Genomic DNA, 25,875 nt, shown 5'->3' with positions numbered 1-25,875 from the left:
AATAATGTTTCTTTATTAGAAAAGAAGCACTTTCAATGTGAAAAGATTTTTATTTCAAAATAAAAGAGTACAAGGTCTTACACAGCAGATAAAATTAGTGTTACTGCCCTCAGAGGTCAAGGTTAGCAATCCATGCGCTAATTCATCATGATTCCCAATAGCTGGTCTGCACTTAAGTGCAACTGTAAGGTCTCATGGTTTAATTCCCTTTGTTGATCACAGTGACAAAATTAAAATTATTAGGTTCCATTTGAAATTAAAAATATAGCAGCTTTTCCAGAAGAACTAGCTCCCAAAATTGTATCCAAAACTCATTTGTCTAAGATTTTAAGTTAAATACTTTGTATATCTATACCAGAACAATCAATATTTTTGACAACCACAGTACAAGAAATTTAATCTTGGCTAATAATTTTTCTCATCAGGAAATCATGTAAAATCTCCTATTTTTGCTTTCTTCATAAATAGAAAATGACCAAACATTACAAATACTTTATTCATGTTTACTGATATTTACAGAGAATATTCAATAATCAGAACTCACCATTTGTAACACTGTACATTAAATTATAATATAAACCCTGCTACAAAAGCTATCTATGTTGACCCAAGATAAAAACTGTCTCTAGAGTTTAAATACATTAGAAATTACAAAAAAAGAAAAAATTGGAAATTAGAAAGTAGTTTTCAAGTGTTGAAAATCTAGAAGAATTCTCCAACATCTGCTCTCTTATCTCGACATTTGCTTCGAGCTTTTGTTCGAGCTTTGAAGGCTGCAGAATTATATAAGTGCTAAAACAAAGAAAAGGAAAATATATGTGAGTCACTAAGGCTTAAGATATTCTTGCAAAATAATAAAAAAAGATAAATAAAAATCACAAAGGAAAGAAATGAACTAATTCAGCCCTAGAAATATTTTAAATGTTTATGAAACACATAGACACAAAGAACAAGAGGGAAAACTAACATATATAATAGCTAATGGCTATCTATATTAAGAAAAGTACTAATCAAATATGTAAAATACCAAAAAAATTCCAGTGAGAAAGTAACAAAAAGTACATCAACATTTAATCTGATCAAGGAGAAGATAAATCACAAACTAATGTAAACAAAATGTCCAACCATGCTATCATTTAAAATGAGGAAAAATATGAGGTTCCATTTTAATACCAATTAACAAATATTTAAAATTATAAAACCCAATGCTGTCAAATATGTGCATAATAGCTACATGCTTTGATTCCTTGCTGGAAACAATTAAAAATGACAGAATACCTTTGGAAGGTAATTTGGCAATACATATCAAAAAGTCATAATCCAGCCCTGTACTCCATGCAAGGATTTCTTCCAAGAAATAATTCAAAGGAGAAAAGTATGTAAAAATATTAACATTTATTAAAAACCCAACAATTATACGGCCATAAAAATGACTAAAGACTATAAAAATATAATTAAGCAGTTCACAGCCACTAGGATGGCTATAATTTAAAATAAAAAAACAAAAACAGAGAATAACAAGTGTTAGTAAGGATGCAGAAATTGGAACCCTCATATACTGATGGTGGGAATGTCAAAGGGTACAGATGCTGTAGAAAAGAGTTTGATAGTTCCTTAAAAAGTTAAACATAGAATTACCACATGACCCAGCAACGCCATTTCCTAAGTATATACCTAAAAGAAGTGAAAACAGGTACTCTAACAAAAACTTGTACACAAATGTTCATAGTAGAACCATTCACAAGGGACAAAAAGTAGAAACAACCTAAATGCCCATCAACTGATGAATGGATGGATAAATAATGTGTAGTCTATCCATACAATGGAATCTTACTTGGCCACAAAAGGACGGAAGTACTGATATCTGCTACAATATGGATGAACCTCAGCAACATCATGCTAAGTGAAAAAAGCCAGACACAAAAGGTTCTATTTACATGAAATATCCAGAACAGGTAAACCCATAGAGACAGAAAGCACATCAGTGCTTGCAAGCAGCCAGGCGTGGGGAGCGACTGCTTAACGGGTATAGTTTCCTTTTGAGGTGATGAAATGTTTTGGAACTAGACAGAGGTGATGGTTGTGCAACATGGTGAATATACTAAATGTCACTGAATCGTACACTTTAAAACAGTTCATTTTATGTTATGTGAATCTTACCTCAGTAAAAAAAATAAAAATATAATTAGGAATTTTGGAATGTTAAGTGAAAATATTAATTACTACTTAATGACACAAACCCTCTCTGAGCACTTCAGTTTCCTCATTTGTAAAATGAGCCTGGTACTCACTAAGCAGGCTCAGTTATCTGGTACCAAAGAAGCACTGTGTAAATATTTATTCTTAAATATGAAACCTTCATAGAACAAAAGAAAACAAAAAAATGAAAATAATTTCTAAGTTTAGATAATAGAACTATGGGTAAAAGGTTTTCCTTAAACCTCCTCCACTCGAAATGCATTACACTTTTAGTATAGTGTATGCTTCTACACTTTTAGTATAGCTATTCTGTGACAGAATCATGAAGAACTAAAACCCCCCAGCCACAGCTAAACACCTGTCACCTGGCAGAATCAAAGCTCTGGCTCTGCTTTTCCTTGGTGTATTTAGTTCTGTTGAAAACAAAATTAAAACCTACCCTTTCAAAACGAGAAATCTTCATTGTTTTAAGCATTGCAGCATCAAGCATCACTGGGGGTCCAAGTTCAAACACATTGCGAAGAAATTCATTTGACTTAGGTAAAGAAAAAGGTTATAAGGCTCAGTATTAAGTATCAGTTCTTTTTTATTACATAAAGTGAAATGTGATTAGTAGAAGTTATGTGGAGCTTATAAATGAACTTAGGTCACTTATTTTCTGTTTCTCATTATGAGAACAAATTGTTTTCCATTGCCTTGAATCCAAAAAAGCTATGTCAAACGATTTGCTTTCATACAAAGATATCAATAGTGCTCCATCAGACAAACAATACAAAAAAAACCAGTTTCACATTTATTCAATTTTACTGTCAAAAATAAATTTACTGTTTTGTATCATCTGGAAAGCATTCTGTGTATTCAAGTAACTTCAAAAGCCAATTAAGTGAGCTACATTCAAAACCGTTCCCTAATTTAAAAGCAAACATATAGAAAGGACGTTACCCACTCACCTGCAAGTGGTACTGCATCCCAGATCCAAGAACCTCCTTAAAGGCGTCATAGGTATGTTTTTTGACCCAACAATCAATATACATGCGTTCAGGACCAAACTTAACGGTTTCTGTTGGAAAATCCCGTTCCTAACCAACAGAAGAACCAAAATTATAAGAGGGACTAAGATGGCCTCAAGAGATCCTACATAAACACAATTTCTAAATAGACATATATATGATAAGATAAGTGGACAATATGGTTTAAACGGATACCTCCATCTCTGAATGTGAACAGACTAAAAAGTATTATCCTATATATGAGGGTGTAAAATTTGTCTAGTTATGGTAGACTTTAAGGCACAACTAAGTTTGGATAAATATTAAAGGCAAAATCACAGTGTTGTGAATGTTTTTACATTTCAATAGCACTCAACAAACTTGAAGAAAAAGTCACATATCTGTATTGGTCTAGGATTGAGGAGTGGGATGGGGAGAGAGACGAGAAGGTTGCAGGACAAGTCAGAAAGACAAGATGCTCCCACAAGACAGTGATGGAAATGAGGGGAAGCAGGGATCTAGGAAAGGAAGCGAAGACAAATGGGGTTAAGAGACGAACCAAAAAGGAGAGGACCAGCAACCAATGGGCTCCAACGGTCTAACATAGCAGGCTTATGAAGAAAACAAGAGGTAACATCTAAGTTGAAGATTTCAGAGATGAAACAATTTTGCCAGAGGACAATTTCTAAAGTATAACCATGGGAGGGGGCCCCAGTGAAACGGAAACAAAGGCCATTGGAAGAAATATAGCATAGGGTTTTTCAAACGGACAGAGAAGTCATCCAGAATGGTGACAGAACTTGAGATGAAAAAAAATGGCTGCTCCGTTCTTTGATGAATCATGAATATGGAAGACTAAGCAGGAAGGGAATAGCTGATAGCCATAGGGACAGGAGAAAGAAGGCGACAGAACTTGACAGGGCAGGACTACTCTAATCACCTTCCCCACATCTACCAAGCCCCCTTCTCTCTCAGCAGACAGGGCATACAATGTAATAGAAAAGAACGTGAACTCTACACTTATTTGGATGTGCCATTCATTGGCTTGTGACTTTGGCAAGTAATTTAACCTCTTTGGGTCTATTCCCTTGTAAAATGTGGTTATCTATACCTATACCACATAGTGTTATTAGAGGTATAAGACAGAGCATGTCTGAGAAGCACATACAGTACCTAGTCTGTTACAGCAGCTCAAAAACAACCGGTAAGATTCTATTATTTCAGCCTTATTTCAGAAAACACTGAGACACCAGGAAAGAACTCTCTATAGACTCATTTGCATCCTTGCCTATCCCTGTCTCTTAAATCAGATAGACAGACTCTCCTCCCCAATTCAGGACTAATCATTATTCTTTAACCACATCATATTCCCAATCTTTCACTCCTATTTTCATATGCTCCTTTCTCCATTGGTTCCTTCTCCCACAAACTGTCTTGAGCATCTAAAATAAAACAAACTCACCCACAATCCAGAGATCAACTCTCTTCCTCTTCCCATTACAGCCACATTTTGCAAAAGAATAGTCAAGACACACCATCTCCACCTCTTCACTTCCCATTCACTTTTCAATCCTTCAGTCCAGCTTTTCTCTCATCACTCTACTGAAGTCGCTCTTATAAAGGTCACCAGTGACCTCCTAACTGACAAATCCAATTGACACTTTTCCTTCTTTCTCACTTGACCTATCTGCAGCATTGGCCCTGCTGAAAAACAGCACAGTTCAGTGGGTTTAAATTCCAGCTTTCCTACTTTCTGTTCTTTATTCCTCTGCTCTCCATTTTTCCTTAAAAAGATAATTCTATTGCTTAAGAGCTATAATGGAACTGAAATAAGAAAACTGGATGTCAAAGCACCTAACATATTAAATGCTTGCTGATTTAAGAAATACATGAGCTTCAAGAAGGGTTTTGGGATGAAAAGAAATGGTATGGCAGCAACAACTACACCTAAAATGGATAATTCTCCTCTGTAACAGCTGAACAATCTTCATGTAAAAGATCCACCAAGGAAGTAGGGTCCTTCAGAGAAAGCTGTGTTCCAATGAAAGAAAAGAGACAAGAACACTTAGCAAGGCTCTGAGGACACATCTTTCTTTGGCTGGTGCACTGAAGCAGGGCTGGAAGAACAAGGAACTCAAAGGGCAAGGAAAGATCTGAACTCCTCAGATGAACAGGACAGGGTGAATAAGCCCTGGGAGAGAGATCACTATAGGACAGAATTAGGAGACACACAGAGGGCTTTCACTTTTAGCAGTGCCTGACAGGGGGTCACAAGAGGCCTGTTAAATCAGTGCCATGTTCTGTGGCTGGCCTGGGCTAAGGGGTTTATCAATAGGGTCTGTCAGGTCCTGTCCCCCCTTAAAATCTATTACCCATGGAGGATGCATTAAGACAGAAAATCTGAAATCAGGTTTAATCCAAAAATCTAGGACATGTCATCATTTTATCTTTTGGAGCCTACAGGATCCAAATCTAGGAATAGCTTATAATTTCTCAAAAAAATGGCTTGTTTAATTTGAGGACACTGCCACACTAATTGTAAGACTAATAAGTTCCATTCTTAATGTGGATGTCTGCTCAGATTAGGGTTTTTTTCTGTTTTTTAGCTTATAAAATGCAGAGTAAATATAAAATGTTACTATAATGCAATTAGAGTCAACATTAACCAAAAATTTAGATCACAGAGGATCTCTATGCTAATTTATACCCTAGGTTTTACTTTTTTAAATGTAGATTAAAATGAAGAAAAAGTAGTTCTTAAAAGCAGGCTACATAGGAGAATCACTAGAACGTTTCAAAACTACATCTGAGTGAGGCCTTAGCATCTCTTTTTTTTAATTCCCATTCTAAAATTTCATATATATGTCAGGTTGAATGACTCTTTGGTGACACATTTATTCTTAAAAGAACTGCCCTATCAGATAGCAGTTTATATCCAAGAAATTTACCCTTTATATCCAAGAAATACTTTTACTGGCCACAAAAAAATATTGTTAAAGATTTTGGTATTTCCCAAAGTAAGACTCCTCTTATCTTACAGTTCATTTTAACTATGCATTCTAACGCCTGAGGGTTTCTAAGTCAATTTATTTGCCAGGTAGACTGAAGCAGATTAGAGGACTATAGAAGGGATTTGAGCATCAGATAATGATTTTAAGTGACCTTGTTAAAATGTTGGGTTTTATTTCAGATTTTAGCACCTAGCTTTCCCGGGGAGATCATAAAGGTCTTTGCTTAAAGATACTAAGGGGTAAGCAATAATTTAGTATTCAAAAAAATACTACACTGGGGCCACCCGGTGGCGTAGCGGTTAAGTGCATGAGTTCCGCTTCGGTGGCCCAGGGTTCGCAGGCCCGGATCCCGGGCGCCCACCGACGCACCACCTGTCAAGCCATGCTGTGGCGGCATCTCATATAAAGTAAAAGAAGATGGGCACGGATGTCAGCCCAGGGCCAATCTTCCTCAGAAAAAAAAGAAGGATTAGCATCGGATGTCAGCTCAGGGCTAATCTTCCTCACAAACAACAAACACTATACTAAATATCTATGTGCTAAGCAAGCACCATTGCTTAAATGATGGCAAATACACCAAGGTGAAATGCATTTCTATCACTATCAATCTTCTTGATTTTTTTAACCCCAAAAAAGAGTTATCTTGAGAATTAAATTTTCCCTTGTTTAAAAAAAAAGTCTTCATTTATGTTGTTAAAAATCCACTGAGTCTTGGGGCCAGCCCTGTGGCGCAGTGGTTAGGTGCGCACGCTCCACTTTGGAGGCCCAGAGTTCGGTGGTTCGGATCCTGGGGACGCACCGGCACACCACTTGTCAAGCCATGCTGTGGCGGCATCCCATATAAAGTAGAGGAAGATGGGCACGGATGTTAGCCCAGGGCCAATCTCCCTCACCAAAAAAAGAGGAGGATTAGCATTGGATGTTCAGGGTTGATCTTCCTCACAAAAAGAAAAAAAAAATCCACTGAGTCTTAAAATGAGGAAATTATTTTCGTCAAAGCTGAAGTTCCATCAACAAAATGACCCAATTGTCAAATTTGGTGGGAAACAATCTAATGTCAAAATGAGTAGCCATTACAGCATTGAGAGGCCTACCTCCACTGCCCTCAGGATGTCTCTGAACACTGACCGCTGCTTTCTCTTGTCCACTTTGGCCCGGTGCTTATTTCCATCTGTAGCCAAAGCCCTAAGCATCTGAGTCAAAGACTCCATGTCTTCGTAAAAAAAGTCCTGGTCAGACAAAAACAATTTGGTTTAGTTTTTTATTGTTTTTTTTCCCCAACCTCTTCTAACAAAGAACAGTCCACCTTGGAAAATATCTAGCAGCACTGCACAGAGCAACATAAATCTTTGAGCTGTTTAGAGATCTTGGCACATAGGCACCCATAATCACATTTATATTATCATGCAAAAGTTTAATCCAGAAATGCTAACTATAAGATGATACATTACCACCAAACAATTAACATTCCCCTTCCAAGTATATCCAGATGCATTCAACAAATGCTTATTGTGCTCCTACTGTATTTAAGACGTTACTGAGATTTCACAGAAGTTTAGTGAGAGTCAGATACACATATATTAATACAGCTTCTATTCTTTGGCTGCCCAGTTCCCAAAGCACGCATTTCCAGAATTCCAAACATTCTAATTCCAAAAGTACAAGCTATCAGTAATGCTTTTTAAAGTATCTAATTTCTATTTTACTGGCCATATTTCAAATAAGCAATAAGGTATTCACATTAGGTGCACAAACTGGGCAATTAAATTATTTAAGGTAGGGAGACATTTTAATCCCTTTTGGAGGGAAGCCACAAAATATATTACTTTGCTATTACCTTGAGTTGACTATGGGCTTCCTTGTAACAGTTTAAGTGGCTATATTTTTATGAAGTCTCTTTATTTTGGGTGTTTTTATTCCCTAACTACATTTCACAACCACATTAAAAACTAAAAGATGATTCAAAGTTATTTAGCCAACCAAAACTAGAGCAGACACTTACAGAAACCAGGTGACCAATCTTCAGTTCTAGGTATTAATGCCTGTTTAACCTTTTTTGCATTAGTGGTTAACAATCATTTAACTTATTCTATCCATTAAAATAAGCAGCTCTTATTCTGGGCATTCTCCAAATTGTATATATAAAACTGTTTAATCTCAAAAAGTATAAATATTTCTTTTAATGTCTAAAATAAAAAAGATTATTATACTTGTGGAAAATAAGCTTGAAATTAACACAATAGATATTCTAACTTTAAATAAATATTTTCTTATTGTCAATATTTTAGAGATTGTTTATTATTAACTGTTCTAGCAAATGTCTTCTTCAAATGTTCCTATTCAACCTCCTATGTCTGAGGTAGCTGGAGACAACACTTATTAAGATTTACATCTAGAAAAGCAATTATCAAAGCTGATAAGGTATTAAAACAGATCAAAGTTATGCTGATCTCTATATTTAAATTCCAATAAATTTGATTCCATCATAACAGGATGGAAATAGTTTTATTTGTAGAAAACAAGTACATTCAGGCACCAGCAGTTTCCTACTCACTTCATTGGCTACTTGTTCTTTTATAGTATTTCCAAAAAGAAAAAAAAGTATGGAAGATTTAAAAATACATATGGACAAATAAACCAAAAATTAAGAGACACATTATCTTAATTTTTTCTAAGAACTGGGAACCACCGCCAATGATTCTCAACAATCTTACCTCCCAGGGGACATCTGGTCATGTCTGGAGACATTTTTGGTTGTCACATCTAGGGGAGGAGGAGTTGGCTACTGGCATCTAATGGGCATGCAGCCAGGGATGCTACTAAAGATCCCAAAATGCACAAGACAGCACCTCCCTCAAACAACAAAAAATTATTCAGCCCATATATCAACAGTACTGACGTTGACAAATCTGCTGGAATTGAGCTCAGCAATCAATAAAATTCAATCTAGTTTATAGTCTGAATCATTGAGTTCAATACAGTCCTAACTTAGAAAAATAAATGTTAAATATCTTAGGGAAGTGTCTCCATAAAGTGCTCGTGCATTAGAAAGAAAAAAAATGTAAAATATAACAAAAATAGTCCATAAATAACAACCAAAAGCCAATTTATTGGCATCTAGGATAACTAAAGTCGTGTGCCACAAAACGACATTTCGGTCAAGGGCAGGCGGCATATACGACAGGGGTCCCACAGGATTAGCACCATATAGCGTAGGCTATACCATCTAAGTATGTGTAAGCACCCTCTATGATGTTCGCACAACAACGAAATTGCCTGATGACACATTTCTCAGAACGCGTCCCCCTAGTTAAGCAATGCATGATTGTATACAGAAAAACTGTACACCCAGGGACAAATAAAAAAGGGCTTCTGGAGGTACAAATAAATACCTTACTCTGACCAAAAATGAAAAAAGAAAATAATCACTATCACACAACAAGGTGTACATGCGTGTATGTGTGTGTCTGTCTCTCTTTCTCTCTCCTGTAGCACTTCTCCTGTCAGGTTAGGTGGGAGATGGAATGGGGAGAACTGGAGAAGGTCTGACTATACTATATTTTGGTATATTTTCCTGAGTCAACACATGACGTGGCCCCAAGATATGTACTTCTGCCCACTAAATAGTCTTTGTCTTATTTTAAGATACCCTAGAGAGCTCCTAAAAGGCCACTACTAGAATACTGAAGGAAAGGGGGAAGTAACACTCAATTCAATCAACAATTAGTCATGCAGCACATTAACGACATTTTGGTCAACAATGGACTGCATATATGATGGTGGTCCCATGAGATTATACCACACAGCCTAGGTGTGTAGTAGGCTACACACACACCATCTAGGTTTGTGTAAGTACTGTAGGGGAAGAAGAAATTTTCTTCTACCCTTCTAGGTTCTGCTGGCTGGTCTAAGAATTAAATTGACATGAGACAGACTAACAGGAGAAAAACAAACAACAGTTTAATAACATGTATACATGGGAGAAACCCAGGAAAACCGAGTAACTCTCCAAAATGGCCAAAGCCCTCACCTTAAATACCATCCTCAGCTAAAGACAAAAGAAGATGCTGGGGCGGAGAAGGTCAGGGACTTGAAAGGGAAGGAAGTCAATTCACAAGTTAGGTGAAAAAGAGCCAATGTTTGGAAAACAAGTGTTTGGCCACAAAGAAACAGAACACAGAGGGGAGCCCAACAAACAGGCTTTTCTAGGTTCTTCCCTGTCAGCCACCTAGCTTATGTTATGCTAAGGTGATAGCTCAGGTGACAGCTCTCAACCTTCCCCGAGACGTGTTTTTTTATCTAAATTCTTTCAGGCAGTTAAGGGGGACATAACAAGAAAAACTTTCTGAGCCTTTTTGTTTCTTAAAAATAATCAGCCTAAAATAATCCTCATGTTAAAGAGATACATTTTGAGGCGGCAAATTTTGTTCCCTTCAGTACATTCTATGATGCTTGCACAATGACGAAATCGCCTAATGATGCATTTCTGAGAACATATCCCCATCGTTAAGCAACACATGACCGTATAGTAATAGCTACTATTTATACTGTACCCATCATGTATTCTCAACAACACTATGAGGTGGTAACTATTATTTTCCCCATTTTAAAGATAAAGATACTGAGGCATAGAGAAGTTGCCCAATATCATCGTACTAGTAAGGGCGGAAGAGAGATCTGAACCTAGGCAGCGTGGCTACAGAGTACACTCTTACCTGCTTGGTTATACGGCAAACACACATAGTAAACTAAGAAAGCTCTCATGAAGAATTACCAATACCTCAGGTCAACTTTGAACAAATACCTATTACTAATATTCCACCAACTCATTCCTAAAAATTCAACCTAAAAGTCAGCTCTTCAGAAGTTTTTTTTTCTAAGTCCCCCAGGCAGAATTCATCACGCTGCTGGATTTCCAGGTTAATAATATCACAAAATAATTATGTTAGCAAAAAGCTCCAAATAATTCAATGTCACACATTTGCTAGAACTCTAATTTTAATCAACCTATGTATTTATCAACACCTGATTTAATCCCTACTGCTACCACCACACACTCACTCCTTTCAAAAAGTTTATTTACTCAACAAAAATAGCAAATAAAACACTAGGTTCTGTTTTATAACTCAGTTCATTTTTGTCCTTGACAAGAACTTAGGTCAAATTAAACATGTTTGGATGAGTTCTCTTGGCAATCTCATATAATTTATTAAGCCAGGGAACATAAGATATGTGGGTGGTAATATATTTATGTTTACACAAATTCAAACAAATTCAACATGTATAATTAAAATTGCTTTATTAGTTCACTTTTAAGATGTATTTCAAGGGAAAAAGAAAGGAAATTACCATTTCTAGCCAGGAGATGAATATAAGATTAAAAACTGGGACATCTGATTTCTGAGCCTTGAGGTTAAGGAGCCATTAACCAGCTCAAGAGAATTAAACTGATTGCTAAACTTGAGTCCAATTTCTCACATAAGGAGAATTGTTAGCTACTGACACCATTAACAACTTACTTTTCATTCCTACTTGTTATCCTTCAAGAAAAAAGGTGGGGTGCCTAGAGAAAGACACTTCCCAGAAATAAATGTCAAGACCCTAAAGATTTTTTAAACACAGGCCTAGAATGGAATGTGAAGGACTAAAGCAACCCAGAACATGTATTAATCCTATTTGAAACCACTCACTGTTAAATAACTTTAATTGCAATTGCAGAAAAAGTTTCATTCTGGAAATACAGTCTTTCTCCTTATATTAAAAATCACCTAGTAAGTAACCCAAGGTTCACAATAGAGGTCACAAACCAGGGTGACCAAATGTCCCAGTTAGCCTGAGACAAGGTGTCTCCTAGAATGCAGGACTTTCAGTGCTAAACCTGGGACACTACCAGGACAGTGGGTCACCTATCATAGACTCAAAGACCTTTGAAAGCCAAACTGTGGTAGTGAACATCCATGAGCACTGAACACAATGAACAACTGCAAAGCACATGTCCCATCTGAAGGGCCATGTGTGCTTGTGTCTTTGGCTTAGAGAAGTTAAACAACAGTGACTAAACTCATCTGATCCCAAACCTATGCTGACTTAATATTACATCCATCTGTCTGACATTTATTATAAAGCATCCACGCCTGAATTACCTCAATGTGTCCATATCTGAGAAATCCAAGTACCTTCACACAGATTATACTAGACACAACTCTCTCCATGGGTAGTAGAGTGCGTCCCCAAATTTCAGTTTTTTAGAGAGCAACAATTAAGTATAATGAACTTCACTCAAACGTTGCTCTACAAAACCCTACTGGTTTATGTTCTTAAAAGTATGATATCGGGGCCGGCCTGGTGGCGCAAGCGGTTAAGTGCGCATGCTCCGCTGCGGCGGCCCGGGGTTTGCTGGTTCGGATCCCGGGCGCGCACCGACGCACTGCTTGGCAAGCCATGCTGTGGCGGCGTCCCATATAAAGTGGAGGAAGATGGGCACGGATGTTAGCCCAGGGCCATCTTCCTCAGCAAAAAAAGAGGAGGATTGGCGGATGTTAGCACAGGGCTGATCTCCTCACAAAAAAAAAAAAAAAAAAAAAAGAATGATATCACCACTGCCAAGAAGCAAGGCAATCAATCACTAGGTTCTCAAGCTGGCCATGCTCCCAAGTTATCACCCAATTCTTAACTGTGAAAGTAATGACAGAATAATGGTACTTGTGACAGAAGCTTTTTCCTCTACTCATCAGATACTTACACTATCCATTCCTCTGGCCAATTCAAACAGAAGTGCCAAAGATTCACCCACAGCTATTCTCATGTTTACATCATCAGAAGAGAGGAGGCTTGGAAGTTTATGGAAATGCCTGGAAAATAGTTAGTCATTACTATGTGAACACAATTATGTCAATAAATGTTTTTATAAAATGTGAAACTAAAAATACATACATCTCAAGCTTTTTCTTCACTTCATTGATTGGGCATATGGTCAGTAATAATGTCCATGCGAGAAGTGAGCTAATATGAAGCACTGTATTAGGAGTGCTGCAAATAACATTAGTATTTTTCTCTTTGATATAGGACTTGGTGAAGATATTTTCCAAACATTCCAGAGTTGAATACAGCTCCTAATATATGAATAAGGTAAGAATATGCAATAAGATAACCACTGTAAATTGGAAATGTGCAAATAACTGGAGTCAAAGGTTTTCTACTCACAGTAATGTCATCTGTGGCAATAAAACAGCAAACACCAAAGCAAGTTGCACACTAAAAAAAAAAAAGAAAATTCAGATATTAATGATTGTCATTTTCTTATTAATTTTACATCTTCCTGCTTTTATAATTCAATGTGAAAATTTTCTCAACTGGGGCCAGCCCAGTGGCGCAGCGGTTAAGTGCGCGCACTCCGCTGCAGCGGCCCAAGGATCGCAGGTTGTTAAGCCATGCTGTGGCGGCGTCCCATATAAAGTAGAGGAAGATGGGCACGGATGTTAGCCCAGGGCCAGTCTTCCCCAAGAAAAAAGCAGAGGATTGGCATTGGATGTTAGCTCAGGGCTAGTCCTCCTCACAAAAAAAAAAAAAAAAAAAAAAATTCCCTCACCTACATGACTACATTACATCCCAAGCATAGTATAAAAAGAGAGAGAAAGAATAGAGGATCAAGAGTTAAGGGAAGTGGATTTCAGCCCAAGCTCTGCTACCAAACTCAGAGTACAACTTTTTTTTTTTGTGAGGAAGATCAGCCCTGAGCTAACATCCATGCTAATCCTCCTCTTTTTGCTGAGGAAGACCGGCTCTGAGCTAACATCTATTTCCAATCCTCTTCCTTTTTTTTTCCCCCAAAGCCCCATAGATAGTTGTATGTCATAGTTGCACATCCTTCTAGTTGCTGCATGAGGGACGCGGCCTCAGCATGGCCAGACAAGCAGTGCATCAGTGCACGCCCGAGATCCGAACTCGGGCCGCCAGTCGCAGAGCGTGCGCACGTAACCGCTAAGCCACGGGGCCGGCCCTCAGAGTACAACTTTAGGAAGGTTATTCTATTTCTCTGGGGTCTTCCTTCATTAATCTAGCAGATCATTCCAAACTTCAACTCCAGCTCAAAGACAGAAATAAGTTTGGACATTTGTGATAAGGAAATCTGTTCTCTCTATTAAAAATCTTTAAAATACATTGTTTGTTATAGGTTTTTAAGCTTTAAAAACAATTGACAGTCATGCATGGCTTAACAACAGGGATATCCTGAAAAATGCGTCATTAGGCAATTTCAGCGTTGTGCAAACATCACAGTGTACTTACACAAACCTAGACGGTAGAGCCTACTACACACCCAGGCTATATGGTACTAACCTTATGCGATCACTGTCATATATGCAGTCCATTGTTAACCAAAATGTCGTTAGGTGGCACATGACTGTATATTCGTTTGTTTTTATGTAAACTCTACTGTGACAACTTCTAAAAAAATTAGCTTCCAAAAAATAAGCAACAGGAGGAGAAATCTCATAAAACTTAAATCACTGTCCTCAAACTTTCCACCTAAAGAAGGATCTCATTAATTCATATTTTACTTATTTTGGAATATGTTGAAAAGAAGCCGGGAATCCTCTAATCACCTTTTGTGCGGAAAAAAAGAGCTAAACAAGTGGGTACACTACAAGATTACCAACGTAAAGCTTACCTAATAAAAGAGACTCAGAATACAGTATTTATATGCAAACAATCTATTGCAACATAAACAGGAGCCATCCATTTTCAGAACATTGCCTTAACAAATTAATCATATAAAACCAGAATTTGAAATCTGTAAGACTTTATAATACTCCATTTCCCTTTCCTCCATATGTTGTCACTAAAAATTCCCTCATGTTGTTCCAAGTACCACTATAGCTTTAAGTCTTTAAAGTCACCATTCACATACTCAAGTTTCAGCTCATTCTGTTCCAGTACTATGAGGACCCTTGTGATATTAATCTGCTTGGTGTCACTATTTTCTTATTTCATCCTAATAAAAACTGGACATTGTTAAAATTAAAAAGTAGCCTAGAGGCCGGCCCAGTGGCGTAGTGGTTTAGTTTGCATGCTGTATTTTGGCGGCCCAGGGTTCGTGGGTTCGGATCCCAGGCACAGACCTATACCCTGCTCATCAGGCCATGCTGTGGCGGCGTCCCATATACAAAATTGAGGAAGATGGACATAGATGTTAGCTCAGGGACAATCTTCCTCAAGCAAAAGGAGGAGGACTGGCAACAGATGTTAGCTCAGGGCCAACCTTCCTTACTTAAAAGAAAAATAAGTAACCTAAGCGCTATTCTCAGTAAAGGAAAATTTCAATCTGTATCCCTTCTCCTAAGTAAGCAGCAGAAGCAAGGCACATCTCTCCTTTTGATTATTCTAAGAGAAATAGTAGATTAAAAATTAGGACTGCCTACATTTAATAAAGATTCCTTCTGCTAATATGCAGAAGGCTGATAAGTTCTTTTAAAAAAATTCATAGCGGGGCCGGCCTCATGGCGCAAGCAGTTAAGTGCGCGCGTTCCGCTGCGGCGGCCCGGGGTTCACCGGTTCGGATCCCGGGCGCACGCTGACGCACCGCTTGGCAAGCCATGCTGTGCCGGCATCCCATATAAAGTAGAGGAAGATGGGCATGGACGTTAGCCCAGGGCCAGTCTTCCTCAGCAAAAAGAGAAGGATTGGCAGATGTTAGCTCAGGGCCGATCCTCATCACAAAAAAAAAAAAAAAATTCATAGCAAAAGTATGAAGAAAATGCCTGTGAAGAAAATGCCTTTAAACGACAACAAACTCACATGCAACCAAAATTAAGTGATGGCTCCAAATATCTAACAAATAGTGTTTTCTGTTGAACATTTCAAATACCGCTATAGTTACATAAAACTACCCAAAAAGGGGGGACAGAAAGGTAAATAGCAAAAGCTTAATTAAATATTTCAGGGTTACTAACTACTAGAGGGCAGAGATTCCTATCAAGTCACCAAACTCCTACTTTTTTGCCTCCAAGGGAAACAGCTAGACTATTCCACACAGTTGGTAAACCAAGGAACTTGCAGCAGAAGGGATGTGCCTCTGTCCTCTTGTTTTCCTCATCTACTAGCTACTATAGTTGCCATTTGGAGAGGACCTATAAGTAGGGCAGAGCTGTAGGATGGATGCCTAGAGACCCTGCCAACTCGTACTGGGCAGTGATTGAAGGAGAAATAAAGTTTTATTAAGCCACTAAGACTTCAGAGTTTATCTGATACAAAGATTAATGTCACTTGCCTTAAGTAATACTAAAGAGGAAGCTAATTTGAATAATCAGTATTAAAAAGTTTCAAACTTGAACTGGTTCTCTTGTTAGGAAAACAGCTTAAGATTCAAATCCACTAAGAGTAATTTCTTAAGCTCCATTAAGACTCTTAAGATTCTTAAGCTCCATTAAGATTCACGTTCATGTGATCATTTAAATCACTTATTAGCATACCAAAAACAAACAACAAAAAAAAACCCAAAACCCACAATCTAAAGTCAAGTGTTATAAGTGGTAAATATCAATTAGAGAATGAAAGCTTTTCCAAACCCCAAAACCAGATAAATACTTCATAAGTCAGAGTTTCCTACATCTACCAAATCCACTCATGTAAATTATAGAATTCAGCTTTTCATGAGGACTTGTAGGCCATAGCAGCCAAAAATTTTTAAAAACACCCCATTACATTTCTTAGAATAAAAAATAACCACACAATAAACATTGTCTAGACCATATCTTTAAGTTCCAATCAAAATTCTACAGTCATCCTAAATAACTCAACACAGTATTTATTATATTTTATATCAGTACAGTCATGCACCACATAGACGTTTTGGTCAATGACAGGCAGCATATACAACAGTGGTCCCATAAGATTAGCACTGTATAGCCTATGTGTACTATGCTATACCATCTAGGTTTGTGTAAGTATACTCTATGTTGTCCACACAACCACCAAACTGCCTAATGATGCATTTCTCAGAATGCACCCCCGTCATTAAGCAACATCTGACTGTATATGATCTTCAGTAGAAATTTGCTCTATCTGGGATGCTCTATGGAGTCTCAGAAAATTTAACAACTGTCATATTGATTCTGCTTACTAAAACTAAAAGAGAAATTAGAATAAAATGTTAGTAAAAACCTACCATTTAAGGGGGTCGGCCCAGTGGCACAAGCAGTTAAGTGCTCGAGTTCCGCTGCGGCAGCCCGGGGTTCGCCGGTTTGGATCCCGGGCGCGCACCGATGCACTGCTTGGAAAGCCATGCTGTGGCGGCGTCCCATATAAAGTGGAGGAAGATGAGGCACGGATGTTAGCCCAGGGCCAGTCTTCCTCAGCAAAAAAAGAGGAGGATTGGCAGATGTTAGCACAGGGCTGATCTTCCTCACAAAAAAAAAAAACAAAACAAAAAAAACCCTACCATTCAAAAAAATGCTGCTTTCCTAGATCATTCATCAGAATGTCTGGGTGGTGTCACGCCTAAGATCTATAAACTTAAAAATCTTATACTTACAGTTTGCCTAGCTTGGATACTAGCTGTGCCATCACAAATTATTTTCTTCAGGATTGGTCCAAGAGTTTTTAAAACCTCTTCACTTTCAATTCCAGGACCCAACTGAATACAAAGAACAGATGCTAACGCTGCAGCTGCACGCTGCTCATCACTTTTACCTGTAAAAGAGGCCAAGATGCAACTAAGACAAATGATTTTCACTAGACTAACTTATTAAGGCAGCAATTTCCCAAATTGGTTTAATTTCAAAATAGCATCTACAACTTATGAAACCCATAATATGCTCCAGGCTTTCACACGAGCTATAAACCTAGTGAGGTTAAAGAGTTCAAACTCTGGAAACAGATCTCACTCAAATCCTAGAGTGACCACTTTTTAGCCAAATGATCTTCAACTAGTTACTCTTATTCTCAAACAGATTTCCTCATCAGTAAAATGGAGATTAACACCTATCTTAAGGGAACAATGTTAGTTCAGCAAAATAATGTGTTTCAAGCCAATCTGACCTTCCAAATCTTTCATGTACTCGTAGAACAGTGCTCAGGTAGCCCAAGCATTTCAGATGTACACAGCCCATGAAGTAAACTAAACCTTCAGGGTGCCCCTACTAAAAATTTTAAATAAATAAGAGATTAAAAACAAGGGATTCTTTAAAACCATAGAAAATACATTACTATAAAGGTAAATGTAAATTAGCTCTTTTGAGAACTGTATACACCAAAGGTTTGAATAAACTTTGAACTTCAGTTATTATCTGATAAATTAAAAATTTATAAAATATGCAGGTTAGAACGAATTTTTAAAGGTCACCTAGTCCAGCTACCTTACAGGAGACAGTTTCAATGTAAACACCTTTAACAAAGCCACTGTAATATCTCAAAAAAAAGCTATCAACTATACCACTAACAAGTTATTTAACCTAAGACCCAGTCTCATGTTTCCTAGGCCCTTCTTTCTTCCATACAATGAGAGAGGTGGATTAGATGAAAGGTTGTGAAACATCCTTTCACGACAAAGCTTTCACCTGAGGCAAAATGAGAATAAGGACAGAAAGCTAAGCTCCTTCAATGTAAAGGAGCACGTGTGCTTCCCACATTTTTAGTCTTAGAAATATTTTGTTAATAAAGTGATGATACAAGGTAATTATTTTCATTATGTTCTTACTTGGCAAATAATTAAGCTGACGGCCCCAAATCTTTTTAATTTTGGTGGTTCCTACAACTAAAAACTCTGCTAATACTAAACTTAATCTTTAAGGTCTCTCTCTTTATTCTTAAAAGTTCTACGATTATAACAATATGAATTCCAGAATTATCTGGAATTCTAACAAAGTTCTAGAATTCAAATATTCTAAGGATGTCCTGAAAATGATGTCATCCACAGCTATGACTGATGTTTTAAATAAGAGAAAATGAGCTAGATAACTATAATACTTTTTCAATTTTAGAAAAAATAAAGTAGGATGCTTTTTTAACAATACTTTTTGTTGACATCTGACACACACTTTCAAGCCTTTCTTTCTTATATATAAGAGAATAGTAATCACCTCTTCTGATACAACAAAGGATGAAAATCCACTCCAATCCTTCCTAGTTTCAAGCTGTTGATCACATAAACAAAAACAAACCTTACAGTAAGTCTGATTTTGAGTTTTAACAAGTATGGTGTATTCCTTGACAATTATAAAGTTATGAGTGAACTAGACTTCTAGTGCCATTAACAAATGTTACTGCAAAGAAGGTAACAAATTCCTTTTCAGTTCTGTGCCTGTGACTCAAAAATAAGGACATTACCTTTTTTCAGGCAGCGCTCAATGCTGTCAGTTAAAGTCATTCTTCTTTCCAGAATAAATTCATAAAGCATTTTTGAAGCCAGTGCATTTTTAATACCTTCAAGAGCTGCCTGCCTTATCTTCGCACTATTTAAAACAAAATGTAAGACAAACAGGATCCATTTGAAGAGTACCATTAGTCAATAACGTTTAAAAACTTATTTTCCTTTCAATTTTTTCTATTTAAAGATTTTTTTAATCTAATTGTCATCAAGCCCTAAACATTTTCCAATAATAATTTAATTTTCACCTACAACTCATTTTATTACACAAAACATTTTTAAGCTGCCATATATCCTAGCATTCTTCTGCTTATTAGTTGAATAGCCACAAATTTAAATGACTACATAGTATTTTATAGTTTCAATGTACAAGACATGTTCGCCTATATTACCCTTTAAAGTAAACTCACATTGTTTTTAACACTACAAAAGTCTAGAGTTCATGTTTGCATCTTCTGGGCTTTTTAATTCCATTTGTTTTAAGTCAATTCTAGAGCTACTGTGAAATAAGAAAACAATTTAGCTTTGATATTTTTCACATCGGTAACAAAATTAGAAGACAAAAGGCTTAATGCAAAGTTTAGTTGTCCCTTCTACTGAAGATTAAGTTTTAATTCAACAAATCCATTCCAATTATAATCAAGTACAGTTATGTTCTATTATGCTAGAACTATAACTGAGTTAATTAATCTAAATTCTAGTGGTATGTTCCTATCCACATTAAAAGTCCAAAGGAACAAGAAACATTAAAACATCCCAAGTAAACAAATCAAGCTTTAGAAATGCATACTGTTAAATCAGAGAACTGTACATACTATATATATATGTATATAAGGTGGCTGATAGAATCACCCAGAATGAAGAGTTTCCAGTCTTTCCTACCTCTTATCCAGGGTCAGGTCAATGAATCCCTTCAACTTGTACTCCAAGTCTTCTTGAGTTCCTTCCTCATCAAGGACTTCTGGTCCTAAGGAACAGTATAAACCAACCACCGTAATTTAAGTAGAAAAAAAGCAGATAGGGAACAGTAATAGTATACCTTAGCTATAAGAATTCTTCCATCTAAAACATCCTTTTACTTAAAGTTGCAAATTTAAAACTCATACCATCTTCAGCAAAACTGGAAGGATCGCTGTAACCACTGCAATGGCTCATTGTTTCAATCGATGCATCCTCATCACTAAAGGGTTGAACATTTCGATGCTGACCACCTATTAGGTAAAAGAGAGCGGAGGTAGATGATTTTGTTGCCATATAGATAAATATTTAACTTAAGAATTTTTAAATTTACTTAACAGAAATCTAGTAATAAAAACCCAAACTTATTTAAGAAAAAAGATGATTATATTACAAAAGAACACACTTAAATATTTCTAAAATAAGTCACTTCACCTAATACATATTTTACAGCACCAACTTTTTACAATATACATCAGGTTCAGAAATATATCAGTCATCTAACATGAGGGCACCAGTTTTTGATAATACAAAAACTGGAATTACAGATGAAAAAACTACTTCCAAACCAATACTTCAAATCATAAAGACAATGAAAATAGATCCAAAAATAGAGTATGATGTCATAGAACATCATCAGAATAAGACAAATATATCGTCCAACGAGAATGACTGGAAACTAGTAAACTTTAGTGAGCGGATTAGTTTTTAGGTTACATATATCTTATATGAAGAGGAATTTAAGGAGTTAGATGATAGTTTTAAAGATAACTTGAATAGAGAGGAAAAAAGGCTTAAAATAGAAGTTTTGGTATTTGATATAGCATAAAAGCCAGTTAGATAAATTACCTTTAAAAGAAAGGTTCTGAAGTATCCAACAGTTTAAAAATGTGTTATTGTTGCGTTACTAATGTTGTGTTACTGTTTCATTACTAATGTGTTACTGTTGTGTTAGTGAAAGTGCTGTCACTAAAAAATATAACCTCTTTTTTTTTAAATTAGAATCTTTCTCTCAACTTCATTAACCTAAGGAATAAATCCATATTCCTAGTCACTGTCATTTCTGGTCAGTTTTTTTTTGTAGGAATTTCATGTTAATAAAAGGATTGCCTAGTCATGAATTACACTGAGCAGTGAGTTAAAATAAGTCCCAAATTCTGCCCCAAAAGTGACCTTGAGTCACCTGATTTACCTCTGAGCCCATTTCCTTATCAGTAAAATCTAAGATTGCACCAAAGATCACTAGGTCCCTATGTTCAAGAAATTCATGACATTTACTATCTTAAAATAAGTTTTTTTTAAATCCTCTTAAGTTTAAGCCTGTTGCTGTTGTTTTTTTCTTTAAATCAAAACAGAGAAGAGAATTTAGCAGATTTTTAAATCAACACAGGAAGCAAGTGGCCTTACAAATTTGCCTGCTATCCCAAAGGGAATAAACAGTGCCAATCAAAGTAGTAAAGCATCAAGAATAAGCAATGAAGCCAAGATCCCAAAACTTCTTAATCAGAATGCTGAGGAGAGAAATAAACAAAGATCTATGAGATCATAGTCCATTTCTGGATCTATCTTCATTTGTTTTCATGACTTGAAGTCATGGCAACAGTTGAGAGTCATTTGATTAACTTTTACTAACATTTATTAACAGATCGACTTATATTTTTTATTTTTCATATTCAGCCTACTTCTAAACTGTCAAGAAGAGTATTTCCTATGCAGGTCTTACTCAGCTCCCTTCTTTAAAGTTTCAGTGATTTTCCAAGACTCAAGGGAAAGAAGATTAAAAAAAAAAAAAATCAAGGAAAAGAATCCTATATGAATGCCTGATATCTACGTCAAACTCACCCACTTTGTGATCCTAAGTACCACTAATGAGGTAGCACTCTAGACACACAAAGTCCTTATTTCTTAGAGGACTGACTTACTGACAAGGTTTTGTTCTTTCCCAAAAATGCTCTCTTCAAATTAAGTGCTATGACAAGTATGCATACACTTGTCATACTGTATAAGAGGTCAATTTCATTAGCTTCCTCGAACCCTCCCCTAACTTAAAAAATAAAGAATTTAAATGGAAAACCCATTAAAGAGACAGAGAGAAGCTGGTTATCTTTTGGTTGTGCTTGTGAAGATCTCATTTGAATCCTATTTCTTCTAGATGCCATTTAAAAATACCAATAAGGTAAGTACAAGTTTGTGGCAATTTTCCATCTCTTACACTCAACTATTATTTATTCATTTATTTAGTGAATAAGTAATACATTCAGATGGAACCAAATTAAGGTTTTAAAAAAGTAAATCTCACCCCCATACCCCACTTACCAGAGGCAAGCACAGTTCAGTTCTACTGTAAACGTCAAAACATATTCAAAGCATGTATAGTTTTATAAACTAATCAAATAATTTTTTCATTTCCTTATATACGCTAAAATTCATACACATATTTGTTTACATATATCTTTTCTACTGAAAATAATCAAAAAGGCATCAGCAATAAGTCTGATGAAAGGTCACCAATGAGCTTCAATGTAAAATTGGAAAGGCAACCCCACTGCCATCTGAGGTTACTCTGTAAGGACCAGGAAGGAAGGAGACTAGACTGGAAGCTTCAGAAGGGAATAAATGTTTGTGATTCAAGGAGGTGATTAGCAACATTACCATTTTCAAAATGACTTTAGCTTGCTGTTTCTCCATTATTTGTTTCAACAAAACATAAACTTAAAGAATAAAATTAATAAGAATCTTCTAGACAGAATTCAAATGTTTACTTGAGACGACTAAAAGCTTAAGCAAAGAAAAGTAAGAGGTATGCCAGATTCACGCAGAGCAACTAGATGCCACGGCACACTAATTATGTACTTTACATCTTGATCAAGAACCAATTTCATGAACATCGAGAGCATTCAATTAAAATAGAGCGATACAAAGAAAAGGAAAAAAACTACATTTATAACAATTCATTCCTATTGTCAATTATTAAATGTTTAATATGTGATTACAAGTTTCCGTGCTGCTATAAATTCTATAGGAAAGCTTTTTAGATGCCAGTTTCCAAGCACCTTTAACAAAAAAACTGGCCTATTTACTTTCTAATGAACAAAGCAATATCATTGTGGGGGTCACAGTGGGAACTGTGTTGACAAATACCTAATGGCTACTAGTAGTTCTGATGTGATAACGTCTGAGGATATTTCAATATTTAACTTCAAAACTTCAACACAACAATTACTAAATGAGATGCTTTTACCCAGTTTACTTTAACACTCGATTTTAGTGTGGTGTCTCGTAGAATCTTCTGCTTTAAGTCTTTTTTTCTTAACCGTATAATTAGTAGTAATCATTAATTCAGTTGAGCACCTACCCATCCAGGAAAAGCTTCAACCTTGCAGTGAGGAGACATAAAACCTAAACTTTTCGCCAATTGCAGCCTAAGCTCCTCACCACTCTCGCCTATCTCGGGCTCACGGCAGAGAACCTATACAATGCAGCACAAAGGACAACGCGGTCTCTGCCCCGGGGAGTCGCCTCGACTGGTCGCAGTGGAGCTGGGGGCCCGCGATTTCTACAGGTACCAAGCGGGGGGGGAAGGGGGGGAGCAGAGCCTAGGCTGGGACAGTGGCCCCCAGCTTCCGACGCCTCCGCCGGGCCACGTGGACACGCGGGATGCGCAAGAAGGCAGCTGAATGGGATGCCACACCGGCGCCTCTGCGTCACCCCGGCCCCACGGCGCAAGGCCAGGCCGCGTGACGCAAGAGCCGGTCCAAACCCGCCGGACGTTTGGCATTCCCGAGAACTCCATGTTGGAGCCAGGGGGTCAAAGGCGAAAAGTGACAGGACAGACACAACTCCGAGCTCTGCCCCACCCTACGTCCACGAGACCTCTGGAAGCAAGCACCGGCCTCTGAGGAAAGTTCCTCTCCCCCACAGCTCCCCGGCACCCGGACCCGACTCCCTCTCAGGCCCAAGGACCCATTCGTCCCCAAGGGTGGCGAACAAGAGGTCGGTTCGCACGCCAGATCCAAATCGCGCGAGGTACGGCCCCCGGCGCATGCTGGGAATTGTAGTTCGCCAGCTAGGCCAGGCTCCCCGCAGACGCAAACGTCTGGAGGGAAAGAACTACAACTCCCGCGGTGCCCAAGACCAAAAGACTCGCTAGACAGGCCGGCAACCGGGATGCCGGCGGCGAGGATACTCCCTTACCCGCTGTCGCCGCCGTCGCTGCAGCTGCCCCTGAGCCGCCTCCACCACTGCCACCGCGGTGAGGAGTGTTCCGCTTCTTATTCTTCGGCATCGTGGGACGCCCGGTGCCGCCTAAATTCGGAGCTTAGCGAAGATCAGCCGATAGAGCTGCACTTTTTACTCGTGCGTCTGTGCGGCCGGCGGCTGAGAGGCGAGTCTTCGGCTAACAAGAGAGGCGAGAAGCGGCGGGGGTAAGAGCGGGCGGTGGCGGCAGCAGAAATCCCCGTGAAGAGCTGTAATCGGAAACGATACATGTTTCTCTTTAGCGCGGGAGCTAAGGCGGGGCGGTCGAGGCCACGACGCCTTAAGTAGCAAGACCGCCGCCTGTCGTCACCATCCGTGGGCGGGACTCGAACTCTCCCTAGCCAATACCCATAGCATTCCCCACCAGAGTCCCACTTCGCGCGGCTCATGGATGCCGACTACCAATCCCATGCCGCAAGTCGGCCAGCGGCGCCCAGGGAGCGAGTCTTCGTGGCCGCACTGAATTCTGGGAACGGTAGTAGGCCGGGGGGCGGGGCTCGTCTCCCAGCTCCGCCCAACTTGCTTTTCTGCGCGCTTGCCTGCCTTCTCATGACCCCTCCCCTGCCTCCGGGTGGCCCCGCCTTGGAATTGACTGGGGTGGTCACTGGTAATGAGCAATCCAGCGGGTATGCCCGATGACGACAGCTGGCTTCCAGCTGGGAGCTACGCAATCCTCTTTGCTCATCTTTCTCCAGAGGCTCTCGTTCTCCTCTTTAACTTTTCCCCTACCTCCATGGGGCCTCTGCCCAGGCGCAGCCATACCCCTCCTTGGGAACATTTGCATGGTTTTAGTTGTTGAATTAGTTTAGCGATCATTGTAATATCTACAATTGGACTGTGGTTCAGAGCTATGTGCCTCCCACTTCCAAAAAAAGTGTGCTGTAATCTACTTAGTCGTGTAGTTCGCGTGTTTCTCCTATTCTAGACTAGAAATATCTGGCGATTCAGTGTCACAGGTTTCCATACAAGAATCTGCCAGTTAGGAGGTCAATCTGGGATAAGGGTTGGTTTCTGAGAATTTAACAGCTGGTAAAACAAACATGAGCTGTAAATAGCAATAATCGCGGTGATTTTTATTTTCCAAGCTCCAGCTTGGAGC

The 25,875-nt window shown here is 38.1% G+C and overlaps 2 protein-coding genes across 3 annotated transcripts; both read right to left on the bottom strand.

The window, feature by feature from the left end:
- Positions 1-30: 30 nt before the first annotated feature.
- Positions 31-24,860, bottom strand: IFRD1 (interferon related developmental regulator 1). Of its 2 annotated transcripts, XM_004418809.3 has the most exons (12): positions 24,714-24,860; positions 20,669-20,773; positions 20,445-20,529; positions 19,523-19,647; positions 17,730-17,887; positions 13,403-13,453; positions 13,133-13,311; positions 12,942-13,050; positions 7,294-7,428; positions 3,150-3,278; positions 2,639-2,734; positions 31-792 (listed from the first exon to the last, which is right to left on the bottom strand). In XM_004418809.3, the coding sequence occupies exons 1-12, from the start codon at positions 24,802-24,804 to the stop codon at positions 703-705; spliced, it is 1,353 nt and encodes a 450-aa protein (XP_004418866.1). In that variant the 5' UTR covers positions 24,805-24,860; the 3' UTR covers positions 31-702. The 2 variants fall into 2 exon arrangements, with proteins under 2 accessions (XP_004418866.1, XP_087285838.1); XM_087429712.1 differs by lacking the exon at positions 7,294-7,428.
- LOC147918239 (uncharacterized) lies at positions 24,848-25,203 on the bottom strand. The gene has a single exon (XM_087429723.1). It carries the CDS (start codon positions 25,163-25,165, stop codon positions 24,848-24,850), a length of 318 nt encoding a protein of 105 aa, XP_087285849.1. The 5' UTR covers positions 25,166-25,203.
- Positions 25,204-25,875: the final 672 nt, after the last annotated feature.

The sequence above is a fragment of the Ceratotherium simum genome, chromosome 1, assembly GCF_057802395.1.
Source record: "Ceratotherium simum simum isolate JZ-2026a chromosome 1, ASM5780239v1, whole genome shotgun sequence".
NCBI lineage: Eukaryota > Metazoa > Chordata > Mammalia > Perissodactyla > Rhinocerotidae > Ceratotherium > Ceratotherium simum.
Note: the sequence above shows the minus strand (reverse complement) of the source record. Positions and strands in the feature narration are given on the sequence as shown.

What these genes read in the sequence shown, in the direction of transcription:
- IFRD1 (XM_004418809.3), bottom strand. Translation starts at nt 24,804, where the DNA reads ATGCCGAAGAATAAGAAGCGGAACACTCCTCACCGCGGTGGCAGTGGT. An exon ending in TGGCCAGAGGAATGGATAGT is followed by an intron (nt 7,429 to 12,941) that starts GTAAGTATCTGA and finishes TTGTCTGACCAG; the next exon opens with GACTTTTTTTACGAAGACAT. An exon ending in GGATGCAGTACCACTTGCAG is followed by an intron (nt 2,735 to 3,149) that starts GTGAGTGGGTAA and finishes TCTTTACCTAAG; the next exon opens with TCAAATGAATTTCTTCGCAA.
- LOC147918239 (XM_087429723.1), bottom strand. Translation starts at nt 25,165, where the DNA reads ATGAGCCGCGCGAAGTGGGACTCTGGTGGGGAATGCTATGGGTATTGG.